The 25,658-nt window shown below is 37.8% G+C and overlaps 1 protein-coding gene across 16 annotated transcripts in view; it reads left to right on the top strand.

Moving 5' to 3' along the window:
• The window catches only part of DLGAP2 (DLG associated protein 2), a 325,073-nt gene that overhangs the window by 248,633 nt on the left and 50,782 nt on the right, over nucleotides 1-25,658 (top strand). For all 16 annotated transcript variants that reach the window (XM_035323317.1, XM_035323321.1, XM_035323318.1 and 13 more), the window contains 2 exons: nucleotides 12,914-13,061; nucleotides 16,660-16,879. In XM_035323317.1, coding sequence (XP_035179208.1) covers nucleotides 12,914-13,061; nucleotides 16,660-16,879 — 368 coding nt within the window. The remainder of the gene's footprint in view (nucleotides 1-12,913; nucleotides 13,062-16,659; nucleotides 16,880-25,658) is intronic.

Genomic DNA, 25,658 nt, shown 5'->3' with positions numbered 1-25,658 from the left:
TTTTTTTTTTTTTTCATTCATACCATCTGCAACATGACCTATTAAACAACTAATGCAAATTTTAGAACTATAGGAAAATGTATAGTTTTGTATTTTTTCTAATAGATCTTTGTTTCTCTTTTTCAACCTTTCAATATATCATTTTGTAAGTAATCTGTAACTGTACTTCAGAAGACAATTTAAAGGTGGTAGCCACATTTCAAATCTGCTTCTATTAATGTGATTGGGTGTTTCTCACAGTTAGAAAATTGATCTTTTTGCCTGGAAGATATACATAAAATGAAGAAATTAAGAGTGAAACCTTCGATTGTTGTTTATTGTTCTGTTGATAATACCATGCATAGTATACCATAGTGACTCATCCTTTCATAAAATAAAATGAAACAGAAACCTCAGGCAAAAAATCCCTCTGGCTTAATTAAATTGAATTATTTAGCTTGCAATCTAGAAGAAAAGCACCAACTTTCACCACTGAAGAGAACAGTTAGCAACTATATTGTTTTGTGTAGCTTGCTTATGCAACTCTGTAGGCTTCATTCAGATGTATAAAGAAAGATGTTTGTACTGTGAGATGGTGTAAGATTTCTGAGATATCATGAAACTAGAGTGTTCTTGATAAAATACAGTCAGGATACCACGTTAAAGGCTGCCAGAGGTCTGCATTGAGGCAACTGAACCAAATTCTGGATCTGAAGGATTTGCTGAAATATTAGTTCCAAAAATGAAGCATAGCCTATACCATGAGTACTGCTGTCAGACCTTACCAGGCTGATTTCCAAAGATCAGAAGACGAGCTTTTAAAGGCATTGGTTGGAATCAATAGTGAAATCTGTGATACCCTCAGTCATTGTATCTGGGTTGAATTTGATGTTTGAGACGCACTGGATATATTGACTGGTTCAGTCAGGGTTTATGAAAGTCTCTGGGAATCAAAGAGGATGGTTTATTTTCAGTTTGTGAGTATATGCCAGTGGGACAGCAAAGGTCTTCCAGTATGAGTAGCCCACATTTTTCAGCAATGGCAAAGGCATATTTTGTGAATACATTGGTCCTCAATTTTCTAAGTGGCTGTGAAAGCTGTGGGTCCTGCAAAAGGGAAGATAATCCCTGTGGGATAAAGGAGAGTCATCTAAAGTTTGTGGCCTGCTAAGTATGATCCTTCTGAAGGCAATGGGGAAAAAGGAGGTAGCCAACTTTCTCAAACTTTCACATATCAATTGGCTGTATTTCTGCTAGTAAATTAAAGCGTGCCAGAGCAGAGGCCCAAGCACAGAAAACTAACCACATAGACTGACTGGGTTTTGGTGTGGTCCCTTGGCAGGCTTGTCATCTAGGCCTCTGGGCACTGTCCCAGCCACTGCTTGGGCAATGCCTGGGCAGTGGTGTAGGACAGGGATCATTCCCAGAAGGCAGCTCAGATGCAGCCATCCTGTTTTGGATAGTAAAAGAGCATGGTCATGGCTGGATGAAGCCAGCTGGCTTCAAGGCCAGAGGACAGGCACTGGCACTGGTTAATGTGTTTTACAGATGTGGCCACTGAGTCAAAGAAGAATAGTGAGTACCCCACTAGTTAGATCTCAAAGTGTCAGGGAACACCGGTGTTATCTAGTGACTAGTGGGGAAAGCCAAGAGTCCATCTAATCTTAGCTCTGTGTTCTTTGGTCTGCTTTACTGCGTGCTTTCCAAGCATTGACAAAATAATCCCTGTGTTGCTTTAGAGTTGACATGTGTGTATCAGTGATACTGCATGATGATATTGGTTGTCATGTCAACATGTTTAACTTTTAGAGGTGATAAGGCAACAGCATCTATTAGATCGGTGGGTGGGCAGATGGTTAGTCAGCAAGCAGGTGGATTGTGGTATCCAGCTCCAGAAGAACTGGAGACACAGGCATGCTGTCAGGGAGACTTGGGAGACTGTATACACTCTCAGAAGATGGTTCATTCAGAAACCTTGCTAGCTAGCACCACATCCATGAGTTTTTTCACTAGGAACACAGGCTAAATACTTTGCTCAGAGACAGTTCAAACTTCCAAGTATTTAAACCAAATAAAATATTTTCCTATTCTGTTCCTTGTTTTGAGCTATGGTAGGGCCCTCCTCCAGGCTAAAGTAGGTAAAAGCACAAAGTTTTCAGTGAGCAGCAGGTCTCGACACCAACCCTACACACTCACAGCCCAAGAACAGATCCAGGCTGGGTATCAAGACATATATATTTAAAAAAATAATGTTTGAAAAGGAAAGATTCTTTTTTCTGATCCATTAAATTCTGAAGTCAGAGGTCAATGTCAAATGGTGTGTCTTCTGTTATTTTTCCATGTTACAAATATACCACTCAAAATATAGTTGATTAAAAACCCAGTGCAATGCTGATGTGTTGTGGTGGAGTTGACAGCTGTGCCTGTTCCTGGTCCCAAAATATTTAATGGCATAGTCACCACTAACTGCAGTTGGAAAAGGAGGATGCTTTTTGTGATGCTATTATATACTACTAGGGGAGCTGTGGAGAATTTGTCGCAAACACTGCACTAGAAATAACTGAGCATCCAGCCTGTTGCTGACATATCTTTAAATCCTTAAACTGAGGGGCAGTTCCTTGAATCTGCCAGCCTGCCATAGACATTTTTTCAAGTGAACTTCAGACAGAAATGTTCTGGTTCTTGTATGTCTGCCTTGCAAAAATCATCAAGTTCCAGAAGCCCTTGACATTATGCAGCTCTTTGGGCAAGCAGACAGACAGAAAATTTCTTGTCTCACAGAAATACAAAGTGCTGATGCTAAACCTGGGTTTTCACCACAAGCCATCTCCTTCCAGTCTCCTTCCAGTCCTTCTCTGTCTCACTGAGGTTACCTGTTAAGTCTGGCAGATTGCTATGAAGGGTATATCAAGGGGTGATGGTTATGGAGCCTTCCTCCCCCCTCCCACACGACTCAGTAATCCCCCTTGCATGCTGAGTGCCCTTTGTACTGCTGATCATGCTGCCGAGCCAGAAGCCAAGGTTTTGAACAGCATTCCTGCATATATAGCAGGACTGAAGAGCATTTCTGGCATGTATTATGAGAAATTACATAATTTGAGATGTCAGCTGCATTAGCTGGCTTTTTAGCTTGTTTACTAGGGTGAAGGGAGCTAATGCACAGAAATAAAATGGGGCTTTTAGTCTCTTAGTCCTTTGCTTGGGTGGACAGGATAGCCCAGAACTGGGGTCTGACAGAGCACCAGCAAACCTGTAATAAGAATACTGATAATTTCAGTGGTACAAAAAGATGTATTTGCTGCAATAGGTAGGCTTCATGTGCCTAGTTTTCTGTCACTATCGTGAAGAGGATAAAATGGAAACTAAACAAGTTTTCACTTAAATTTCAGCAGAGCTTTGATATACATGTATGTTTCTCCTCTGAGTTCTATCAAGTACCTTTTAAAGGAATTTTCACCAATTTAATTTCTGCTTCTATTTTGACAAAAGTAAGTCCCTATTTTGTTGGTTCATGTTGATCAAAGATTTAGCAAATTGTACATTAAAAATTCATGAACAATAAAAATGCATATTCATATGAGTAAATAATTTTGTTTAACAACATACAAATAGGTAAATGTGATTTTGAATAGGTAAATGAGATTTATCAAAAGCATTAAAATTCTGAGATCTTGTCTTTTAAGAACTCATGGAGCATATTTCCCATGTAAAGTGGGAATTAAAAAGAAAGTCATGGCCTGCCCATGGGTGTTTTATGCAGATGGGAGTTGCAGGGCATGTACTCAAACACTCATCACCACCTCTGTCACACTGTTAGCACAGCAGCAAGATCCCTGGCCCATATGCAGCCTAGGCCACCTGGCTCTCTGCTAGGCAGCATCCAGGCATGTTTCAGGGACTAACCCTGTTGGATCCAGCCACCCTCTCTACAGGATAAGAAAGTTTAACAATACAGGTCAGTTAGCTGAAGGGGCAGAGAATGGAGCTAGCCTGTTTCTGAGTAAAAATATAGTCTGACTCAAATTTTCCTGGATTTTTCAAAAATTAAATGCATCTAGATATCTATAGGTTACTCACTGAAGATAAAAGCATTTCAACTCTTTCTTTGTGAGTATTGTTTTAAAAGAATAAGTAGTATGTCACACTATTTGCTACTATAACACCAAGTCAAAGGCCACCGTAATTTATTATTATTACAAAATTGCATTGGAGTGAAATATAATACAATAAGGCTTGCTGTGTGGGAGACAAGACACATACTTGAATCTGCTTCCTTTCCAACGTTTCCCTTTTTTGGAATAGTGCCAGCAGTCCCATTTATCGTGGAAATTATCTAGACTTACGGTACTCATGGGGAAAACTATTAAACTTTTTGTTTGTTTGTTTGTTGTTTTTTGGTGTTGTTTGTTTTTGTTTGTTTGTTTTTATGATTAGGCATACAAAATCTTTTGGATGTCAGTTTTGGTATCCTGTGAACAAATATAGGTGTTTTAGAAGTGAAATGCAAGGCTTTGTTTCAGTCCATTGTTTTTTGCTGTGCTGTGATGCTACTGGGCATGGAGTTAAACTGTGATGGTAGGTAGTTTGCAGAAAAAAAGCTTGTAGAAGGTACAACATACCCATGTTGCTAGGTATTTTCATTTATAACAAAGGTCAAAACAGATGAGCAGTTAATAGAAATGGTAGCTGAAACACAGGGAATATCCTAAACAAAATTTAAAATAGAGACTGACCTATGTGATTTGTAACCTAGTAAATGTCATTTTCCTGTATTTGTGACTAAAACAAGCAAACCTGAGAGATAGAAGCATCAGACACACTGCGATCTGGAAAGGAAAGCTGAAAATAAAACAAGAATTTTGGTCTATGTGAAGGAAAAAAAATCTGTGTCTGAAGGAAATGTTTCAGTTATTTGATGCTTCTAATATTCAGGAAAAGAGGACTTAATATACTGATTATGTAAATGAACAGGATAGCACTGTAGAAATAGCAAGTTCCATTTTCAGTATCTCCTTTTTGAAGTGTTGTGAAAGACTCTGAAAACTGTCTAACCATTTAGTCAAAAGGGATAACAATAGCATTTAGCCCAAAGTTAACATGCTCTATTTGAAGATCATACTGGTATCACTCATGCAAATGAATAATTGTGCTGTGCTGAAGTTTTCCATTATGCTCTGAAGTGACTCATGGGAAACTGGATGCTGCATACATAAAGATGAAATAGATTAAACTACAATAAAATAAAAACAGTGACAGCAATGTGTACTTTTGTTTCCTGATCCTTTAATGGCAGACATTATTGTGGCAGCTGGTAGTCCTGATACCTTAAGATGATGGGTGAGCAGACAGAAAGGCATGTAAACAGATAGGTAATATAAAAATGTAGTGTTTCAGTGAGGAAGGAAATCTGCCATAGCACAAATTATTTGGTGGACAACCATGGTACAATATCAGTGGTGCTTTATTTTCTCTTGGCTATATTCTCCATCTATTCTCCTCTGTAATCTTTTGGCCATTTATGGAAGTGAGTGTCTCATAAATCCTGTTTATGGAGAAAACATGTTTACAGATAAAGCAGCATTGTTCCTCTCAAATGTATCGGATGTTATTAAAGTTCACAGCACACTTCAAGAACACTATGTGTGTCTACATTTCAGCCACTTCACAGTCAGATGCCTCAATGCAAAACCACTTTATTCAGTAGTTTAAGCTGATCTAAATCTAACCTAGAATGTTTGGCCCACAAGTGTTTTCTGGGCTCAAGGTTAAATCAAATTAAAGCAGTGATCTGAGTTAAAAATAACCTTTTCTTGCCCTCCTCTTTTTCAGAGTGAGAGATTGCATCTCTCTGTGGTGGTAATGATTTATGCTGACTTAAAGAATATCTGGATTATGACCCAAGGCAGGTCCATATGTTCTGTTCTGCAGACTCTCTTTTGGCAACAACTGTATTGTCAAAGTACACAAAAAGGGGGTTAAACTGCAACAAGATCTGACAGCACTTATCTGCCAGAACCCTTGGCTCAGCAGGAAACATGGAACACCTCTAGAACACGTAGGAAATCTCTGTTAAAAAGAAATATAAAAATCATACCACTTGTAACCATTTGTGCTAACTACAGCACACTGTAAGAAAGTGAAAACAAAAGTTTGGAAGCTCTGCATTTGACCAAGCCTCTGTCCTTTCGTCTCTCTTTGCCCATGACAGTGCCAATGCCATGCCCTCCAGTGATGGACAGATTTGTGGGGGTTTCTCCTGGAGAAATACTGTTTGGTAGGTGCACAGAGAGGAGTCTTGATATTGTAGGCTGTGGATAAGTGTGCACATGTGGCAAAGTTGGGGTGCTGCAAAAATCTTCACAGATTTAGAGTTTTAGCACAGCTTCCTTGCTAGAAAAACGTCATTTCTATGGTATCCATTGCTGCAAACCACTGCTGCAAGCCTCTTTCTTTTAATTTTTAAAGGTAAACTTCAATTTACCCTTAAATCCTCTTCTGCATTTTAAAGTAGGAATGGCTTAGAAGCGGTTCCTGAGGTATGTTTTGAAAAGAAGAGATGAGAAAAATCACTAGAAAAGTAATCCTCATCTTTTGTATACTTTTTATTTATCTTTGTGTTTTTCCTCAATCTTCTGACTCTAAAAAGCCTCATTACACACTTCATTAGCAGCTTTCTGAGGCCCTGTAGTGTAGTAGCATCTACTCAGAGTCTCTGAGGGGTGAAATTGGAGATTTACTGAGGAGAGTTTGAGGTCTAATTACAAAGCCTTATCAACTAATAATGCAATCAGTGGGCCACTGGCACAGCGATAGTGTTCTCTGCCACAGTCAATAAGATCTGGGTTAGATTAGTCCACAGGGTTAAGAGGGAATGCTGATGAAGGGCAACTAGTCATCTGGCTACCAAGGAGGCATCTTTTATGGGGTCAGAAGAAGGTCCCTACCCTTTCTTCCTCTGCAGAATAATGGGAAATTCTCTTAACCAGTGTAAGACATGTTGTTCTCTTAGAAGTAGCACAGTTGCCTTTCACCAGTGTCTGCTTGAAACCCAGGGAGTAATTGAACCAGATCTGCTGCCTTATTGTAGCAGATACCAGCTTTATGTTGTAGGGCTGAAACCTATTACCCTGGATTAGGGACATAAAGAGGATTCTAAGGGTCTGAACAAAGTGCTGAGTATTCTCAAGGATAAATCAGGTTTTTGTCAGGAAGATGCAATTATGTGATGGATTGTGGTGAAAATACAGTAAGATTCAGGTCAGTCTCACAAGCGTAAGTACTCAGACCCAAAAGAAAATATGTTTCTGGTTTTTCATTTTGTTTTGTTTTTATAGTAGGGTGCCTATATATCCCTGCTTCCAACAAATATGTTACTTTTACATTCATTTGAAAAAAAAATGATTCAAGAACAGCTTTTATTTTCATTTGTATAGTTTTTAGTAAAAATAAATTATAAAATGTGTGCGTAGAAACACTTATGGCAGGGATTTTAAAAATAAGGTTATTTTTGTTAAAAGGCAGAAACTGTATATATTTCCATTTCTCCCAATTCTACATTTTTGTTTGTTGTTTTGTTTTGTTTTGTTTCAGAAATTATGTGGTCTCATTAATATCCTAAACATCAGCATGAGAAAGTCACTTACTTGCTTAAGGCCTATTGGCTTCAATGGACTTATATGCATGTTTAACTTAAGCTCATGCTCAGATGCTTTACTGAATCCTGATAGTCTGCAGTTTGCATTTGTTTTGCTGAATTATGATTTCATGTATGTGTACACATATGTGTACAAAAAGCAAATAAAAAATAAACAAAGTGAAATAGTTTCCTGAAAAAAAAAAAAAAAATCATGAATATTTCGTTCCATAATGGCATTTAGGAACACACATCCAACATTTAAGTTCTGCTTACATCCTCAGACTGAACTGCTACATGATGCTTTAAATGCCTTTAAGTTTTCATTGTAGCATCTGCCTGAATTTTGTTGTTGCTGACCAGTTTGCTGCCTAATCTCTAGGGCAAGCTCAAAATAGGATGCTGGGACAAGGCTTGTAGGATTAGGTATATGTGCACATCTGTCACCTCTTATAAACAATAGCTCTGAGTTTAGATTTCCCACATCAGACTTTTTTTTTATTACATCCACATGTCGCAAGTTTTGGAGTACAGGTCTGATCGAGCCCACATCTTCTGTATCTTTGCAAAGAGTGAGAAAGCTATCAGACTTTTTAATTGTACTGAATGATTTCCTCTCATTCTGTTCTGGTTCATATTGTACAAAATCCCTAAATACTTGCTGGGTTCTCTCCTTCCAGTGATTAGTGAACATTTCATAAGGAAGGAAACAGCCTTCCTCTACCTCTTTCTACCATGTCTCTACCTCTTTCCTACCATGTTCTTGTAATAAATCAAATGTTTGATATCTTTCAGACACCTTTTTAAAAAAGGCTATGGGTCAATGATTAAATATACAGACCTCTTAAAAATTTAATTTGGCCCAAATTCTCATATCTATCACTGATCAAAAAGGAGGCTGTTGTATGGCAGAGATTAGAAAAGAAATTCTGCACTAAATTCTCCAGATTTATGTGTACTTAGAATTTTTCAAAGAACCAGACTAACTGTGCTATTCCAAAGGGAGAATCAGACTTAATGTCTGTACTTCGAGTTCTCCAATGGACTGCACGCAGGCACATCTGTGCCCTCATGCAGAGCTCTATTGACTTCAGCAGGGATCCACAGAGACGCAGTATGACTCGCAGCTGCTATACAATGGCACTGCTAGCTAAGCTTAATCATTAGATTCTGGTCGATGAGTTATTTCATGTACCTACAAAGACATAGTTAAGATAGATCTGGATAGAGAAATGAATATCCATTGAAATGCAAATCTCTTGATAAAATAGGTTTTGATAACTTATGCTACCTTGATAATCCTAATGCACCTGCCTTTTCAGTGCCCAAGATGAATTATTTTTACAAATTTTATCTTTTTGTCCCAGAATGATACTTCTGAATTGAAGGTAGTGATTTAAACAGCGGCAATTGTACCTTCTTTAATGTTCCCATTCATTCATATATTTTTTGACAAATGCAGGAATAATCATGCAAATATAAAGGTGTGATTCTAGAATATAACAATTCCAGAAATTAATTCAATAGTAAATGGATTTTCTTTATATCCAATGCTCTCTTAATAAACCTGATGATAAGCCCTTTCAGAGTCAGAAAGCAACTTTCTTGCTGCAACTTTTAGGGGCCCAGGAATATATTAATTCACCTTTAGTACCTCCTTGACACAGGGTTCACTGGTAGCCGAATATTTGGCAGAAAACAGGTATTCTGGGGAGTGATCACTATTTTGAATATATGTGAGTAGATCAAGTAGTGATCGTGGCAAGTTTACCACATTTGCTGCATTGTTGACATCATGTTCATAATTTTGTAAAAAAAAGTTATTAGGTTCATGACAAAGTATACGGTATCAATCACTCATTAGAAAAAAAAATACAGGCAAACAAAACAAAAGAAATAGGGTGACAGAGATCTCTTTCTGACTGGTTTGCCTTCACTGTCAAGTACTGCTACCCAGCAATCTGAATTTGTTGGGAGAAGCTAGGGAGTTTGTTTGTTTTGTTTGGACTCTGGCATAACTATGTGGTGTAAGACCACTTAAGTCACTAAATCAGGAATTTCAGGGTGTCCTAAAAGGGAAACCATGTTGTTTTACTATTATACATACCTTTTAACCAAATGACCAAAATATGTCTTCTGCAAAACATCCAGTTGTTATATAAGTCACAACACAGTAGTGTGTGCTGTAATTCCAGTTTGCAGTAATGTTAGTCACAAAGTGATGACACAGCCACAACCTGTCCTGGGTGTTCATCAGCATCTGAACTCAGTGATGACAAAGCATAGGCTCAGCACTACACAAAATGACAAACAAAGTGAGTTCTGCAAAGTACAGTGGTAAAGACCACAGAGGGAATGCCTGAAATCCCCCAGCACTACATGCTGAAGTTGTTCAGCTGCTGTTCAGCTGCTTCAGACACATGCAGTGTGTATTTGTAGTGTTACTGACAAGAATGGAAGTTCCTTGAGCGATGGATAGTGATATTTGAAGGCAACTTTCTGTAACTTTTGAATGAATAACATTTTGATTCTGGATCATGGTTATATCACAATCATATTTTTTGCCATGTATTGAGACATTTATCCTAGAGGATTAATTTGAGTGTATATCATAGAAATGAAAACTAATCACTTCTTTTTCTCAGAAAAGAGTTCAAAGTATTAGTTGAATGGATTTGAAATTGCTTTTACATCCTAATATGTGTAACATTTATTTTGCTACAGTCCTTTGAATAAATTTCCCTCCCCTGATAAGTGAAAAATTATTTAACTATCAGGTAATGTCCAAACTCATCCATCAAAACTCAGCTGTTTAGCAGTACCATGGTATATTGGGCTTCTTCCTTTAATAAATTATTTCTGTAGAAATTGTTGGTTGTATTTAGTGATAGCAATACCTCAGAAGGAACCCGTATCTCCATAATGAAATGCTATGTTGTTGAGAATTCCTTAGCAAAGGAGACAGCTAAATTAATTTCTAAGCAGTTTATAAAATAATTGTTTATTTATAATTTAATTCTATTGACTTTTTCTTTTCTTAATGTGGACCATGTTTTAATGAAGAAACCTCAAATACCTCTTTCACAAACTGTTTCTGAACTCAGAATCCAACATTTTGCCAGCTGATGACAAGTGGAGGGTCCAGAAGTGACTCATCTAACTATTTTGAAAAGTACTAAATTAGGAATACCAGACAGATTTAGTAAAGCATATGCAAAGATTTAGGATGATACAAAGCGGGTGACAATCATCAGCCCGCTCCCTGTAGAGAAAAGGGGGTTTAGTTACATACAGAAACTAAATATAGATAGGGAGGCTCTACATCACCTTGCCTATTCTATTCTATTTGTCTTCATACCTATGGGAACAAAAAAAAATGCCGCTACTGTTCTTGTTTTCATCACTTAAAACTAAATTAGACCCACTATCAGAGAGCTATCTTAATCTGCAAATCACTTTGACAGCAATGATTTAATTAACCTATGTTCAGAGGCATGCATCAATCTCATACATTTTCATTTGGGTTTTTGCAGTTATAGCATAGTTTACCTCTGTCTTGAGGTTACAGAGGTACTCTATGGAAGGCATCGAATATGGAAGGCAGGAAGTAGAAAACGTGTCACCTCCAGGGGGATTTCTTAAGACTTTAAAAAAAAAAAAAATTGCATGAAATTAATGTCTTTTTTTTTTTCTTTGAAGAAGAGGAAGAAAAAGGCAGCCCATTTTAGAGAAGCAGATAGCCTAGCTGATGCACTGAGGGAGTAAAGCTATGTCTGTGTTGACCCTGAAATATATCCCCGGCAGGGATAACACATGGAAGTGCTTGAGAATAGATCTCCCAAGTATAAGGTCAGAGGGTCTATAATTCCATCTGCTCTTGCAGCTAGAGATGTGGGGGACATTGGGTTGTCTTACATGCCTGACATCAAAGGAGCTGGTCACACAGGGAGATGGAGCTCAACGCTACTTGGTGCTTTAATCAGTGCCATGGTAAAGAGCCTGAGATTCCTCCCTGAGTGCTCCTCGTGGACTGCTTCCAGCCCAGCCCAAGCTCAGGTTTGTGCCCACTTAGCAAGGAAGGCTGATGCGTCCTTCCTCAAGCACTGACCTGTGGTCATGCTTGATGTTTCTTAAATATAAGAAGCAAGGTCATGGTTTGTTATGCTCTTCACACCAGTAATGAAACTTGTTGCTTTCTCACTTGCTGAGTGGTCTGGTCCTTCCAGAGAGGAAACTTCCCCTTTCATGAGGAACGTGCCCTGGCACACATCACAGCCACTGTTGCACTGGGTAACTGCCAACTTGGCCTGAAATAACTGTGCTGTCGATACTGATAGACACTTAACTGGCGCAAATCCATTTTTCACAGAAACTGCATTCCTGTTAAAGCTACCTTTAAGGAATAAATATAAGAAGTGCCTCTTTGCCACATGAAACTCCAAATTTCTGAAATATTCTTTAATTTGTGCACTCCTGTTTAGGGAGGAACAACACAAGACTCCTAAAATATTTTTTCAGACTTTCTGAGAACTCTGTAAACCTGTAGAACTCTGGTAAACCTGGTTCATAACCTTCAGTATTTTTTTAAAAAAAATCTGCATTCAAAACGAAATACAGTTATTTTCTTGGGCTTCCTTTATTTTCCTGGAATGATAAATGAACAATATATTTGACATAAGACATGAAGATTAACATACCGCTATAGTGAAAGCATACTGAAGAGGGCTCTGCATTGTGTTAGGGTCCCAGTCCTCTAAACTGGGAGATTTGTTGTAAAAAAGCATTTCTAAAGCTTTGTGCAGGGGTACCTTATTAATCTTTTTTTCTTTTTAACTGAACAAAATATTTTGTTCTTTTGCTAAAATATATCAATCCTTTGAAAATAAAAGGTCTCTTGATGCCTAACACCCTGATGAAGAACAGATGACAAGTAACAGATTTTATCTATGAAGAAACATTTTGGGTTACTTTGGTTTATGCTTTAGCTCTGCCTCTTGTTCTTGTTGACCTAGACCTTCTCTTTTAAGAAAGTTCAACATTAATAATCAGGAGGATTTATGATGTTTAAATACAGTAAAGGTATTTTAAATTTCATAGCATCCAGGTGGCAGAACTGCAGACAGATTCTCTGCTTGTGTTAACGTGTTTTACTACATGGGATCTATGCTGCTTTATACCGAGAGAGATTTTTGACCCTGGGAATGGATTTGTGAGTCTCAACGAATTACTGTCTTTAGTGGCCTAATTGATTCCATCTATAGCTTTACACCCTTTCCTTTTTTCTTCCTCTTTCCTTTGTAGTCAGAGCTACCTTCAAACTGCAAGTGACGTGCCCGGGGGTCACAACCTGGATCCCTCTGCAAACTACAATTCCCCAAAGTTTCGCTCAAGGAATCAGAGCTATATGAGAGCAGTGAGCACACTCAGTCAGGCCAGCTGTGTTAGTCAGGTGGGAAATTCTTGTTACAACTTTTCTTATGGGTTAATCACTGATGCAAGAGTTGTGACGAGTGAATGGGTTTTGTTTATTTGTTTGTTCATTTTAAATAATATCAAACTGAGGATGTGAATTGTCAAAGTAATTCAGTTCTAAAGAGTTTTACCCTTGTTTATAATTTAAAGAAAAATGTTGAATGCTAGAAGCACAGGAAGCACAGGCACACCATAACAGACAATATTTTCCCTTTTTTTTCCAGAAAAAAAAAATGTAAGTACCGATATTTTTATTTTCAGTCTATAGTAAATATTTAAATGTTAAGAAGAAGATTCAGATCGAGCATAGGGTGACACACTCCTACAATACTTATCTTCTGGAAAGATGTATTCTGACTCAGAAAATGTGGGTTGCCAGCTTAAGATATCTCTGAAATCAACCCCTTCACTCTTCTTGAGTGAAAGACTAAGTCCCATCAATTATTCTGTGTACAGGGACTTCTGAAATGAGACATTTTCACATCCTGCTGGTTTTATGTTTGTTATTTAGTACTAATTCATGTTGAATCAGGCCTGAAGAACAGCCTTATGAAGTATGTGGATATTCTGTTTACTAGAGGGCTTTACACAAAATTTCCAATGTGTCTAATGTTCATTGGTCATAACATTTTTTCTCTCTGTTGCTTCATGACATCGGGACCCTCCTCTCTTCTCAGACGTGTACTTTATTTTCCTGTGAGCATTCAGTGGGGCACCTAAGGATATAGTAGCTAATTATGCACGATGCTTATTAAATATATATATATATATATATATATATTATTTTAAGCATTTTGTATTCATTCACATTCAATTTGTACTGCATGGGTATTCAGGCCTGGATTCATCTCATCTAACTTGAGGCTTTTAACTGAGGCAACAACTAGCACTTCCTCTGTAGTTAATGGAGTGAAAGAGTTTCTTCCAGGACAATGCACATCCTAAGTGAGCTGAGAGCCCTCTGGAAGTGCTTGTCAGTCTTCACTGACTGCAGAGCATTGGGATGTACTACTCGCCTGACAAATGCCCCTCAGTCAAGTTCCTTTTTTTTCTGTGGGACAAATCTAACTATAATCTTCTATAGCACACATCAGAATTAGAAGCAGCCAGTCATTTTCCAAACCTTTTATTATTTTTCATAAGCTCCCTTGTGAAATCTGTCCCTAGCATTTTCATGCCTTTGTTTTCATTACCCTGGTTTGCTTATTTTCCATTTTTATTACTCTGTTTTTGAGAAAATTTGTAAAGAAATAGACCCTGCATTCAAAGCATTCAAAGCAAGTGCTGTTGGCTGTCAAAAATAATGCTATAATATAGAACTAATCTAACACCTTCTGCCTTTTTGACCATCTCTATGCATGGACATGTTCACTGAGCTGTCCTTAATGGCTAACTGGTTTCAGCAGTGGTTCAAATTCTTCATTCCAATGCACATTACCTGCAAAGATGTCCACAATAGATTTCATTTGCAGTTAGATTGCTCAATTGTCCAGATTAATTAAGTCCTGCTGGATATAATTCCTTACTTTATTTTTCAGTCTTCAATAACCCACATAATTTTATGTCAACCACATACTTTCTACCTCACTTTCCAGTTGTTTCCAGATCAGTAATAACTGCATTTGGTAGATACTATATGAAGTAAATGTATTAAAATAACAAGTTCTGAACCTTTGCTGTCTCCTGTTATTTTTCCATGACACCATCACCTTCCTGTCCCATCTACATAATAGCAGTTTGTATGATTTGTGATATTTTTAATGTCTTTTTTTCATGAGATGCTTTTTTTTTAACTCTTTAGCAAGGATCCAGTCAAGAAAGATGCTGGATTCCATAGTTTATATTTCTAATATAAGTTCTAAAACTTTTATTTTTCTACTGTCAGCGACCTTAGTTTGAAAGAAGTGGTTAGGACTTACTGTGTTTATGGACTACATTACCATAAATTTCCTGATCAATGATCTATGCAAAATATTTCTGAATAAGATTTTTTTAAAATCTTTTTGAGATTGCATTAATCTACTTAACTTTATTAGAAGCAAATTTTATGAAGGGTAATGTAATTCCTTTCAGAGAAGATTTAGTAACCAAAATGTCTTACATGAAATTAAAATATCAGTTATTCATTATCATCAGAAGTTCTGTATGAAATTTCCATTTACTTAATCAAAATCCTAAAACATTTGAAACATTTGCACTCACTCTATTTACATAATGAATAATGTGCTAGGAACTGTAATAACGAAAAATGCACTTAGCATCCATATAGAAAAAGTACAATCAACAGGATGCGCTGTTTAGTGGCACTACTAATTTCACTTGGTATTTATACTGGTCCTGATTTCTAGCACTCTCTTTTTTAAAAAAAAAAAATTATCAGGAGCAGTTATCAGGAAGTCATGTGTTTGTCTGTCCAGTGTTTAAATGCTTCCTATCTGGTTTTGGATAAAGATCATTTTGAATTATGTTTATTAGAGATAGTCAGAGCTGACCTGTTAAAAATGATCTAGGTAGAATTTAGGCACTCATTTCACAACTGCAATTCAGTTTCCTGCAAAGACATTCCCTAATCCAAGCCAGCCTGTGTAAACCCTTTTAATCATGAAAGCTTCCTCAAAATGTACAGTTTTGTCTCACGCCCCACCTGCAGGGTCAGCAGGTAGACACTGGCTTCTGTCCAAGCCCTGAGAGGAGCTGGAGGGTGGTGCTGAAACTTCCCAAAGGGACAACCTGGTAGGTGGTGTCACGGCACATCTAGTGTGCTCTGACAGGCAGCAAACATGGTGGTGGAAGTGTCAGACTTAAAATAATGCTGCTGAAGGAAAGGCAGATATAGTGGTGGCACCTCATTTTTACACGGTAGTAGAATGTCTCACAGTTAACCAAGAAATGAGAGTTTAGTGTAGGACACTTCTCACTTGAAGGTGGCCCAAGCATTACTTTCTCATCTGACCACTTTTCACACTATTTCAAAGAATGGTTATTCTTTCACATGCTTCACTGTGCACAACCTTAGATGCAATACTTCTCAAACCTTTCAGAAACATCACCTCCTTTGAACTCACAGAACCAAGTATGAAATACTTCCCTGAGCTCCTTTGTAATGAGATGAAGAAAACAACCTGCTGCACAGGTTGAATGTCCACACAAGTCTTAACCTTGCTGGTTAGCGAGGAGCCCAGGCAATCCACCCTCACCTTTTGGGGACTAATATTAGTGTAGACAATTTCTGTTCTCTGGTGCAGGCAGAACACGGATTTCTGCACATAGTGACCTCAGATTGGTTGGCTACTGCTAAATTTTATAATTTATAAAGATTTATAATCTTCTGGATAGGCCAAAAGATATTAATTGTACAATTAATTGTATGGCATGTATAATGTACTTACTATATACATATAAACAGCTGATGTAAGTTAAAAAATGTGAATGTGATCAGAAGGGATTACTAAATTTTAACTATTTGCTAAAACAGTTCTTCATCAATGTACAGGTGTCCATTTGAGATGTTGAGGCCGTGATGATCACAAAAAAAAGCAAGTCAAAAATCAAATGCATTGTTGTTGTTTATTCAGATGAGTGAAGCAGAGGTTAATGGGCAATTTGAATCGGTGTGTGAATCAGTGTTTAGTGAAGTTGAAGCTCAGGCAATGGATGCCCTTGACCTCCCTGGATGTTTCCGAACAAGAAGCCACAGTTACTTGCGTGCCATTCAGGCAGGCTATTCCCAAGATGATGAATGTATACCTGCGATGGCATCTTCCAACATCACCTCAACTATCAGGTCAACCACAGGTAAGCAAATCTACACTGATCCTTCCACTGTTCTGCATGTTAAAATGTGTAGTCTTGTTCTGTAAAAGGATGTTTGACACTAGAAACAATTTCCTGTGCAGTGATAATATCTGATACCAGTATTCTTAGGTTTTTAATACTAAGAATACATTGTGGCTGCAGCTTGGAATAAGCTCCTTCTGGGGAGAATACCGTGTGCATAATATAATGGAGATGAATTTCAGCATAGCCATAATTTGACCTCTCTTTCCCCTGCATTCAGGTTTCCAAGCACAAATAGTATCGTTTAGGTATTTATATCTATCAAAAAATCTAAGTGGGGTCAGTTGCAAGGACTTTAATTTATTTCTTAATAATTTCATTATTTCTTAATGTACCAAAAGAAAAAGAAACAACAACAAATTAATTGCTTACTTTAGGAAAGGCATAACCAGTTGCATCAATATACTGAATCATGAACACTGGCAATCTTCATGCATTTGCTATTATATATATATTATATACTCATCAATAGCCTTTAGCATTCATTGTTATACCAGTCATTTTTAGGATCTTTTAACATTCTTATAGCAACTTTCCTTTCTCTTATTAGTTGCTTAGCAAATACGGTATCTTTATTCATTTTAGAATATCAATGCAAATTGAATACTTAGAATGAAAGTACTGGTAGAGAAAAGATTGCACAGATAGCAGTAAAATATCTAAAATGAAATCTATTAACAAATACATATAATACATATTCCTTCCTAAGTGATCCAAATTTACCTTTAGGTAGGTTCCCAAATACGTTAGTATCAGTTCCTAATTATGGTGTTGTCCTTGCCACATACATTGCAGTGCAGGCTGCCCGTCTATGGAAGGTAAAAACATAGCTCAAAATGTATCATGCAAAAATGCTTTTTAAATTATTTGCTTGACACACATGCTGTATAACAGACCAGTGGGATCTTTAAAAAGGAATTAAACCCAGGCTGAATAACAGAAGTTTTCCATAAGTATTCCATAAGTAATATAAAATATTATTTTATCTTCAGCATAGTATTTTAATTCCAGGATATATAACTTTGCATAAAATCAGGAGCTGTAGTTTACTGTGACAAACTTTTAAGGATGTTTCTCTCCCTTGTTTAATAGAGATGCTGTCATGATATAAAATTAGATTTTATTGCTACCTCAGAGATTAATGTTTCATCTTTGTCATATAGTACTGTGTGATTATCATGAAGAGACCTTCCAAGGCAAGGGACAGTACTAAATATCTGTTTTGGTATCTGACTCCAGGTACTGAATTGGAACACTTTGAGAATTATTTTGGTTACCAAGTTAATTGGTTTTCACCTAAGCTGTCTTGAGTTTATATGCTAGATGAACCCCAAATTCTTATCTGACAGGAAATTATTCTCTCTGGAGTAACAAAGCCAAATAATTGCATATGTTTGGGAAAATAAGTAGATTAGGCAATAAACATGTTTGCATCCCAGTGTTTTCATACTTATGAAAAATGTTTTGCATTGATTAGCAGTCTGCTGGCTAAATAATGAGGTTTTGAAAACGCTAACCTTCATTTCACTCATGGCTTCTGTCTCATCTCAGGAATGATTTATCAGATACATTTTCTTGCCCAAATATGTAATCTTTCTTCTTTGTTGTGGTGAGGTGATATTGGCATTGAGGAGAAAAAAGATTTATTTTTTATTTTTTTTTAATGGATTTGAGATGTATTCCCAAGCCAAAACTCTGTTTCAAAGCCTATTGACTATATACCTGAGTGTGATTTTGTATTCAAATTATTATCTCTGTGCCACTGTCCTCAGCTTTATATAAGATAAATATTTGAATTAGAAATATTTATCTGATTTACAAGAAAAGTAAGGGTTATATGATTCACTATTAATTTAAAATTTCAGTTGCCAAGTAAGTTCTTGTTTATAAAACCCTAGGGGTAAACTCTTCAATATTTGTCTCTTCAGCTCTTGTAGTATCAGAAGGAGATGCTTCATTTCCTATTATTACTACAATTCAAAATTCTTACTTCTTCACCCCTTTCTGAAAATTGTAAAAGAAGCAGTTGTCTGAAATATGAAAATGGTATTGGCAGATATTTAACATTTATACGGGCTTCCTTCAAGTAAATGTCAAAAAAGGTCAAAGTTTTGCATCAGCCTTCAATTCCAATTCAGCTTCTGAATTCTTAGGAAAATTGCATTGCATTAATTTATTTTCAGCTTCCAATGTTACAAACGCTTCTTGGCAAAGAAACTAAAGCAATTTCTTAGAAAATTAACGGGCATTGCAATTTAATTATTCCTTGAAATTTTAGTGATATAGGTCATGACTGCCTCTTATCGATGTTGTAAAGCAATCAAATCATAATATGTAGGCTTAACTAAAAATTAATTCATGTAACTAAAAATGTAAATCTAAAATAAAAATGTTAACATTTGATCTATGAATTCAATTATAAAACCAAAGTATGTATTTACATCACATATTTTCTTAAAATCTCCTTAAATGCATGTACAGCTAGCAAAAGGTAGGAAGGTTGCAAACATAATGAGCATTACGTGGGACATTGCTAACGGACTCTGCTAAGAGGGCTTACTAAAGATAGAAAAAGATTTACCAGTAACTCTTCTAAAGTGCATACAACTTTACAGAGAAAGTCAGATGGTTCATCAGTAATATTCATGGTACTAATGAACACACAACTTTTGCACGGACCCAGGTAGTTATGTGTGGAACTGGGCTTTCCATCTCTGATGGAGACTGTGTGACAAGGTATAAGGTGCTCACTACCTGTTGCCCCATTTGTAAATGAATGAGACAAGTGCCAGTACAGCAGAGGCAGCCAGCATTGTGGGCATGCTGGAAGCTGGACCAGGCTCAGTGTGACCCCTGCGAAGTCTCATCCTATTTCTCTGTAGTTTCTATCCATCCTGTTTCGTTTTGTAAAGGGATAATGAACCCAGTAAAAAATACTTCATGTTAAAAGCCCTGAATGACAGAGTATCCTTTCTGTCTCTAAACTGTATCCAGTTGCAGCTGCCAGATGCACAGCTGAGAAAATACAGCTCCAGCTGCGTCTGCCTCCCACCTCGTCCCTCCATCACAGACAACATGTAATTTCCTGAATGAGAAGTCACAAAGTGCAGTAGTCATCCTAACTACTACCGCCTTACATCTTGCTCTTGCAAGCAATGCTTCACTTTTCAGGAGCGCATAAAATCTGGGTCGCATTTCCAGGCAATACCAGCTCAGTTCCCTGCTGTGCAGGTATATCTGGATGTATTATGCACTGCACTGTCAGAGTGGAAGGCTCCTGCCTGGTAATGTCTGGCTGGTGCAGCAGAGTGCTGCAGGCAGGGGCACAAGCTACCCGTGGTAGCGGAGCTGGATCACCAGCTGGGTGCAGCGTGGGTGCTGGCTGTGTAATCCTGTTGAGAAACAGAGCCTGCTAGCTGGGAGCAGTGCCACAGAGCACTTCATCCCACTTGCAATACCTGTCTCAGTGAAGAGTAATTCAAATACCCTTGTACAACATGGATTGTACTTTGAAACCATAGCTGACAAGGAGGTGTGGAAGATCTTAACCACTCTGGTTGTTTCCACTTTGCCTGAAAAGGTCACCTTATTTACATTACATGCTCTATATGTAGATAGAGTCCTGTATAAGACATCATCTTCAAATCATAGAATATTTCAGGATATTTGCTCTGTTTTTCCTGTTTATATTGCTCAGTTTTGCTGTGAATGCTGAAATACTGAGTTGGAATGACATTGGAGCTAGCATTTAGGATCTTCTGTAGCAAAGGACCTTCTGTTTGGAATTCGCACCTCTGGCCATCTAGGTGGACATCCTAAACCCCAGATTATTGTAGATTCAAATGTGAGGGATGTGCTCACTTTCTCCTGGTGGCATTTTCATTTTATTGAGACAGACACTGTGGCTCTAGTCAGCTCCTCAGGACATTCTCCTGTCGGGTGGGAGATCTACTCAGTGAATATTGCTTTCATAGGCAAAGTAAAACAACTTCAACAGAAGAGACTGTACATATTCCTGCATATCCTTTATGCAGGAATTGAAGTACTCCATTCAGGTAGGAAGTCATTCTTCCAGAAAAAGGAACTGACTGTATGACCTAAGTTAAGTTCTTTAGGTTTAAGGTAAATAAATAAAAGGGAGCATCAACATCAGTTTCTTAAAACTAGTTCACATTTTCATGTAATCCAAGTTATTTGGCAACAACAAAGAGTGTTTTGATTGGATGGTTTAACAAAATAAAAAATAAAAACCTCCACATAGCTATGGACTTCAGCATAATGGGGATTAGCTCATCGCACATAAAGAAATTCTGAATTTATTCTCCTAATGTTAAGTGTCAGTCCAAGATTACTTCTTCTCCAGCTTCAGGGATTTCCAGAGAGAAATTTTAAGGACTGCTAATTTCAGGGGATATAGTTACTATAGGGTCCTAAGTGGCCCTAAATTGTCAATACACTCTATTTCAAACACTTACCTCAATTCTCTAGAAAATGTACCATAATACAAACCTTTTGGATCAGTTGTATAAGCACAGCCTTTCAGATAATTCACACTGGGTAGCTCTACTAAACTTGTGCTTACTGAAGAGACGATACTGAAAAGGATCAGAAATATGGAATTGTCTTGTGCATTTTACGTTTCTCAGCCAGTAGGACTCTACTTGGCAATGAGTAAATGTTAGAGGATTCCACATTCACTGAACTATTGAGCACTAATTCCAAAACCAATTAATTCAAACAAGGTCACATTGCATGAGGGAGTTTTCAATTACAGCTCATACTGTTGCTCAGAATGCCTAAGGAATTGCAGGTTTCCTTTCTCCTGGCTTAAAGCTGTTTTCAGCTTTCCATTTTTGAAATAAGGGGCTATGCAGGGTAAATTTTTATAGTGCATGTTTGATATTGAGCCACAAAGTGCACATTGTCACTAAAGTGATTGCGTAGTCACGTACCTACAAACATGAGAGCATGAGAATGTAATAATTCATCTGGAGGTCATACTGTTTCATAGAACAGTCACCCCTACGGAATTCAAAAGGACCAATTCCCTGGTTGCTGTCTGAACACTAATGGCAATAGTTATAGTTGTGTGTTTAGTTGGTTGGTTGTTTCAAAGGGCCATGAAAATGATGAAGGGACTGGAGCATCTCTCCTGTAAAGAAAGGCTGAGAGCTGGGATTATTTAGATCAGGGGGCATCTTGTCAATGTATTTTAGTATCTAAGTATAAAGAAGATAAAGACAATCCCCTTCCAGTGTTGCCTAGTGACATAGCAAGAGGCAAAAGACACAAACTGAAACATGGGAAGCTCCATCTGACCATCAGGAAACACCTTTTTTACTCTGAGGGTGACCAAACCCTGGCACAGGTTGCCCAGAGATTGTGGAGTCTCCCTCTTTGAAGATCTTCAAAGGCTGCCTGGACGTGGTCCTGGGCACCCTGCTCTGGGTGTCCCTGCTTGAGCAGGGGTTGGCCAGATGACCTCCAGAGGTCCATTCCATCCTCAACCAGTCTATGATTCTGTGCCACACTGATTTTGACTATACAGTGCTAAATTATTGCAGTGCTGCTGTGGTCATAATACTCTATCCTCAAGCAATATCCATACATATTCAAGATCCAAAAAATGCACTCTTCAGTTCCTAAAATAAAAATACTTTATGATCTATAAATTCATGATTAAAAAAAATAATAATCTTAAACTTTTTTTTTTTTTTTTAAGAATTAGATACATATTAAGGTGGATGATTAGATCTTCTTAACTGAATGCACTATCTAGGAAAACCTAGCCAAATGGGGGAAAACATATGCATGAATTATTGTGTCCACAGTTTCTGTTTTCTCTATACTAAGAATAGAAATAGATGCTATGCCTTAGGGGTTATTATTGGTAACCATTGTTAAGTGATAGCTTGAAGTGGTGTCCACAACAAGTATATTTAAAACTGCACAAAATCTTAAGTCCAAATAAGATATAGAAGGCTGTTTTCTCAATTATAATTTGCCTATTGACTTTGCTTAATTACTGTTGGGGCCCCATGGAATTATCTGGCACTCTAATTCTCTGCCGGAAGCATACCATATATCTGTGGGAGCACTTGAGGATCCTCAGTTAAGACTTTGATGTCGTGCCAATTTGTGTGCTTATACTGTAAGAATAAATCTTATACCAACAAAGAATGAGCCCAGTTCTACACTTGGATATGCACACATCATTTTCATTGCTCTGGGTGTATCTGGGGGGAATAATTAGTCTTTAATTCTTTTAAATATATTGAAGTTCTGATGCTATGCTGACACTGCTGTTTTATAGCAGCTTTACATCACAGAAGTGGACCAGGGAGTTGCTGGGATGAAGGTGACACAAGTTCTTTGGTTTAAGGAGTTCAACAGGGGATGGCCAAGGGGTCGCTGCAACTGTTTGTAACTCTGGGATTCCCTGAGATTGGAGGAAGGCTGTATTAATCAGGGCTGCCTGGCCTCTTCAGGCTGATGAGGCATGAAAACAGTTGGAGCAGTAGCCAGCAGCTTTTTATAATTTTCATTCTCCTTCGTACAGATGCCTTGCATCTATGGTTAGTTTAAAAAATATGTAACGACTGTCTTTCCCTTGCTCCTGCTGCTCTGTGCTTGACATAATTCCTCCATAACCTATTAGATTTGCCAGACAGCTGTTTTTTCTTTTATTAAAAAGGCCTCCCATGCCCCCTTTCCTGGCTGAATTTGGTTTCAAAGCTGTCTGTGAGATGAGTTTCCTCAGCTTCATTTTCCGAATGACATAAGAAAAGAAAGAAAGAAAAAAAAAGAGTGGGTAAGAAAGTAAAAAAAATAAAAAATAAAAAAAATCATTCAAGGCAGGTGATTCACTGCTCAGGTGTTTGAAGCCTTCCTGACATGATAGAAGCTAACAGTGGCAGGGGTAAATCTCAGCCCAGCTATTTAGCTTGATACTGGCAGGAGGTTTTATCCTCAGGTGTGTCTGTGCAGCTGGGAGAAGCTTGCAGGGTGGGTGAGCCTTTGCCAGCTGAAACTGGTGCTGAATACTGCTTCTTTTCACTTGTAGTAAAAAGGAAGGCAGGACCCTTCTCCTGGCAGCAATTCTCCTTCTGCATTCCTCAGTGAATGAATAAAATTCCTCTAATGAGCCTTCTCAGAAGCTCTGCATATGTTCAGTCCTTGGTTTTGTTGAAGGCATGTATGTCAGGAGCCAGAATGTGCACTGGAATTAGCATGCTTTCTGCACTGGGTATGGAGAGGTCACTCTGAGTTCTGACATTTGAATTTTTACTAGCTCGTATGCAGTATTTTATCCATCAGGGGCCTTGGTCCATCAGCTACTTTAAATACTGTATTCAAGTTGACCACACTTTGCTTGCAGGCAAACTGGCCCTCAGCTTTGTTATGCTTTCAATGCAACAGGGATGTGAGCTGTGTTGTAGCTTCTTTACAACACATACAACCTTCAAAAAAAAAAAAAATGTGAAGACGCTGGGGAATTCCTCTCCTCTGGGTCCTAGTAAAGGTACAGGGGCCTGTAAAGGCTGTGTGTTGAGTGACAGAGCTGCACTTCAAAATTATGACAAGCCCTTTTATGTCAGGGCAGGTCTTGCTTCCATAGGGTGCCTTCTGCCACTAGAATGTCCATTGGCTTGTAAAACTATTCCTAAAAATGTGTTATCAGACATTTAGGGAAGCAAGTTTAGGTGCTTTCACTACTATTCTGCTTTACGGTGAGGGTGTTTTGATTAATGCTCACCACTTACAAACGTGCTTCTCCTGAGGGATATTATTTCTACCTTGTAAAATTGCCTTTTCCAGGAGAACAGATTGCTAGTGGGCAGCTGCCACTCAAATCCTTCTTAGTAACAGACAGGCATGAAGGTAGAGGCAAAGCAAGTTCTTTGCTATTTAAATAAAGTTGTATCTAGATTTGAGTGGAGAGAAAAGAAGTAAAACAGAAAAACTTTTATAGTAACCTTTAGTTTTACTTCCAACAAATTCTCTGTTTTGTTAATGTAAAAAAAAATCTTGGGATGCTTGTACATCTCTGCCCATCCTTCAGTAACTCCCATCCTCTATTTTCATCTCCCTAAAATGGAGTTTCATGAAAGCTTGTATTTAAATCTTCATTTCTGTGCCAGAAATTCTGTTCAGACTTGAAGCTACCCTGGAAGGGCAATTGGTAAACCCAATACTTTCATTAAAAGTAAAGATTCTAAAACTGGTGACATTCCCAGGGCATACCCAAACAGAATTTGCCTTTGGCCAGAGAGGTTAGCTGGATGAAGGGGGATTTGGCTCAAGATCAAGTCATATAAATGCATGTACTTTAATGCAAACTAGTTGTCTCTTCCCATGGCAAAAAAAATCAGACTCGGTTCAAAGATAAGTGACTTGTACCATTTGGGACTCTACATGGGGCCTACAAGAGAATTGCTTTCCCCTGGACAAGCTGCTGTATGCTAGGCAGAAGAGCCTAGGACATCTAAAAAGGTATTAGGTATCTTTGTTCAGGTGAGTTTGACTCAGAATGAATAAAGTATAGGGATCCTATTGAGTACTAACAGAGTACCTAATATCATGCTGACACTTCATAGAGTCATAGAATCATAGAATATCCCAAGTTGGAAGGGACCCATAAGGATCATCAAGTCCAACTCCCGACACCTCAAAGGTCTACCCAAAAATTCAGACCATGAAGAACATAATAAAATTAAGACCGTACTTCCAACAAGCA

Source organism: Oxyura jamaicensis, chromosome 3 (assembly GCF_011077185.1).
Source record: "Oxyura jamaicensis isolate SHBP4307 breed ruddy duck chromosome 3, BPBGC_Ojam_1.0, whole genome shotgun sequence".
In the NCBI taxonomy this organism is placed as follows: domain Eukaryota; kingdom Metazoa; phylum Chordata; class Aves; order Anseriformes; family Anatidae; genus Oxyura; species Oxyura jamaicensis.
Note: the sequence above shows the minus strand (reverse complement) of the source record. Positions and strands in the feature narration are given on the sequence as shown.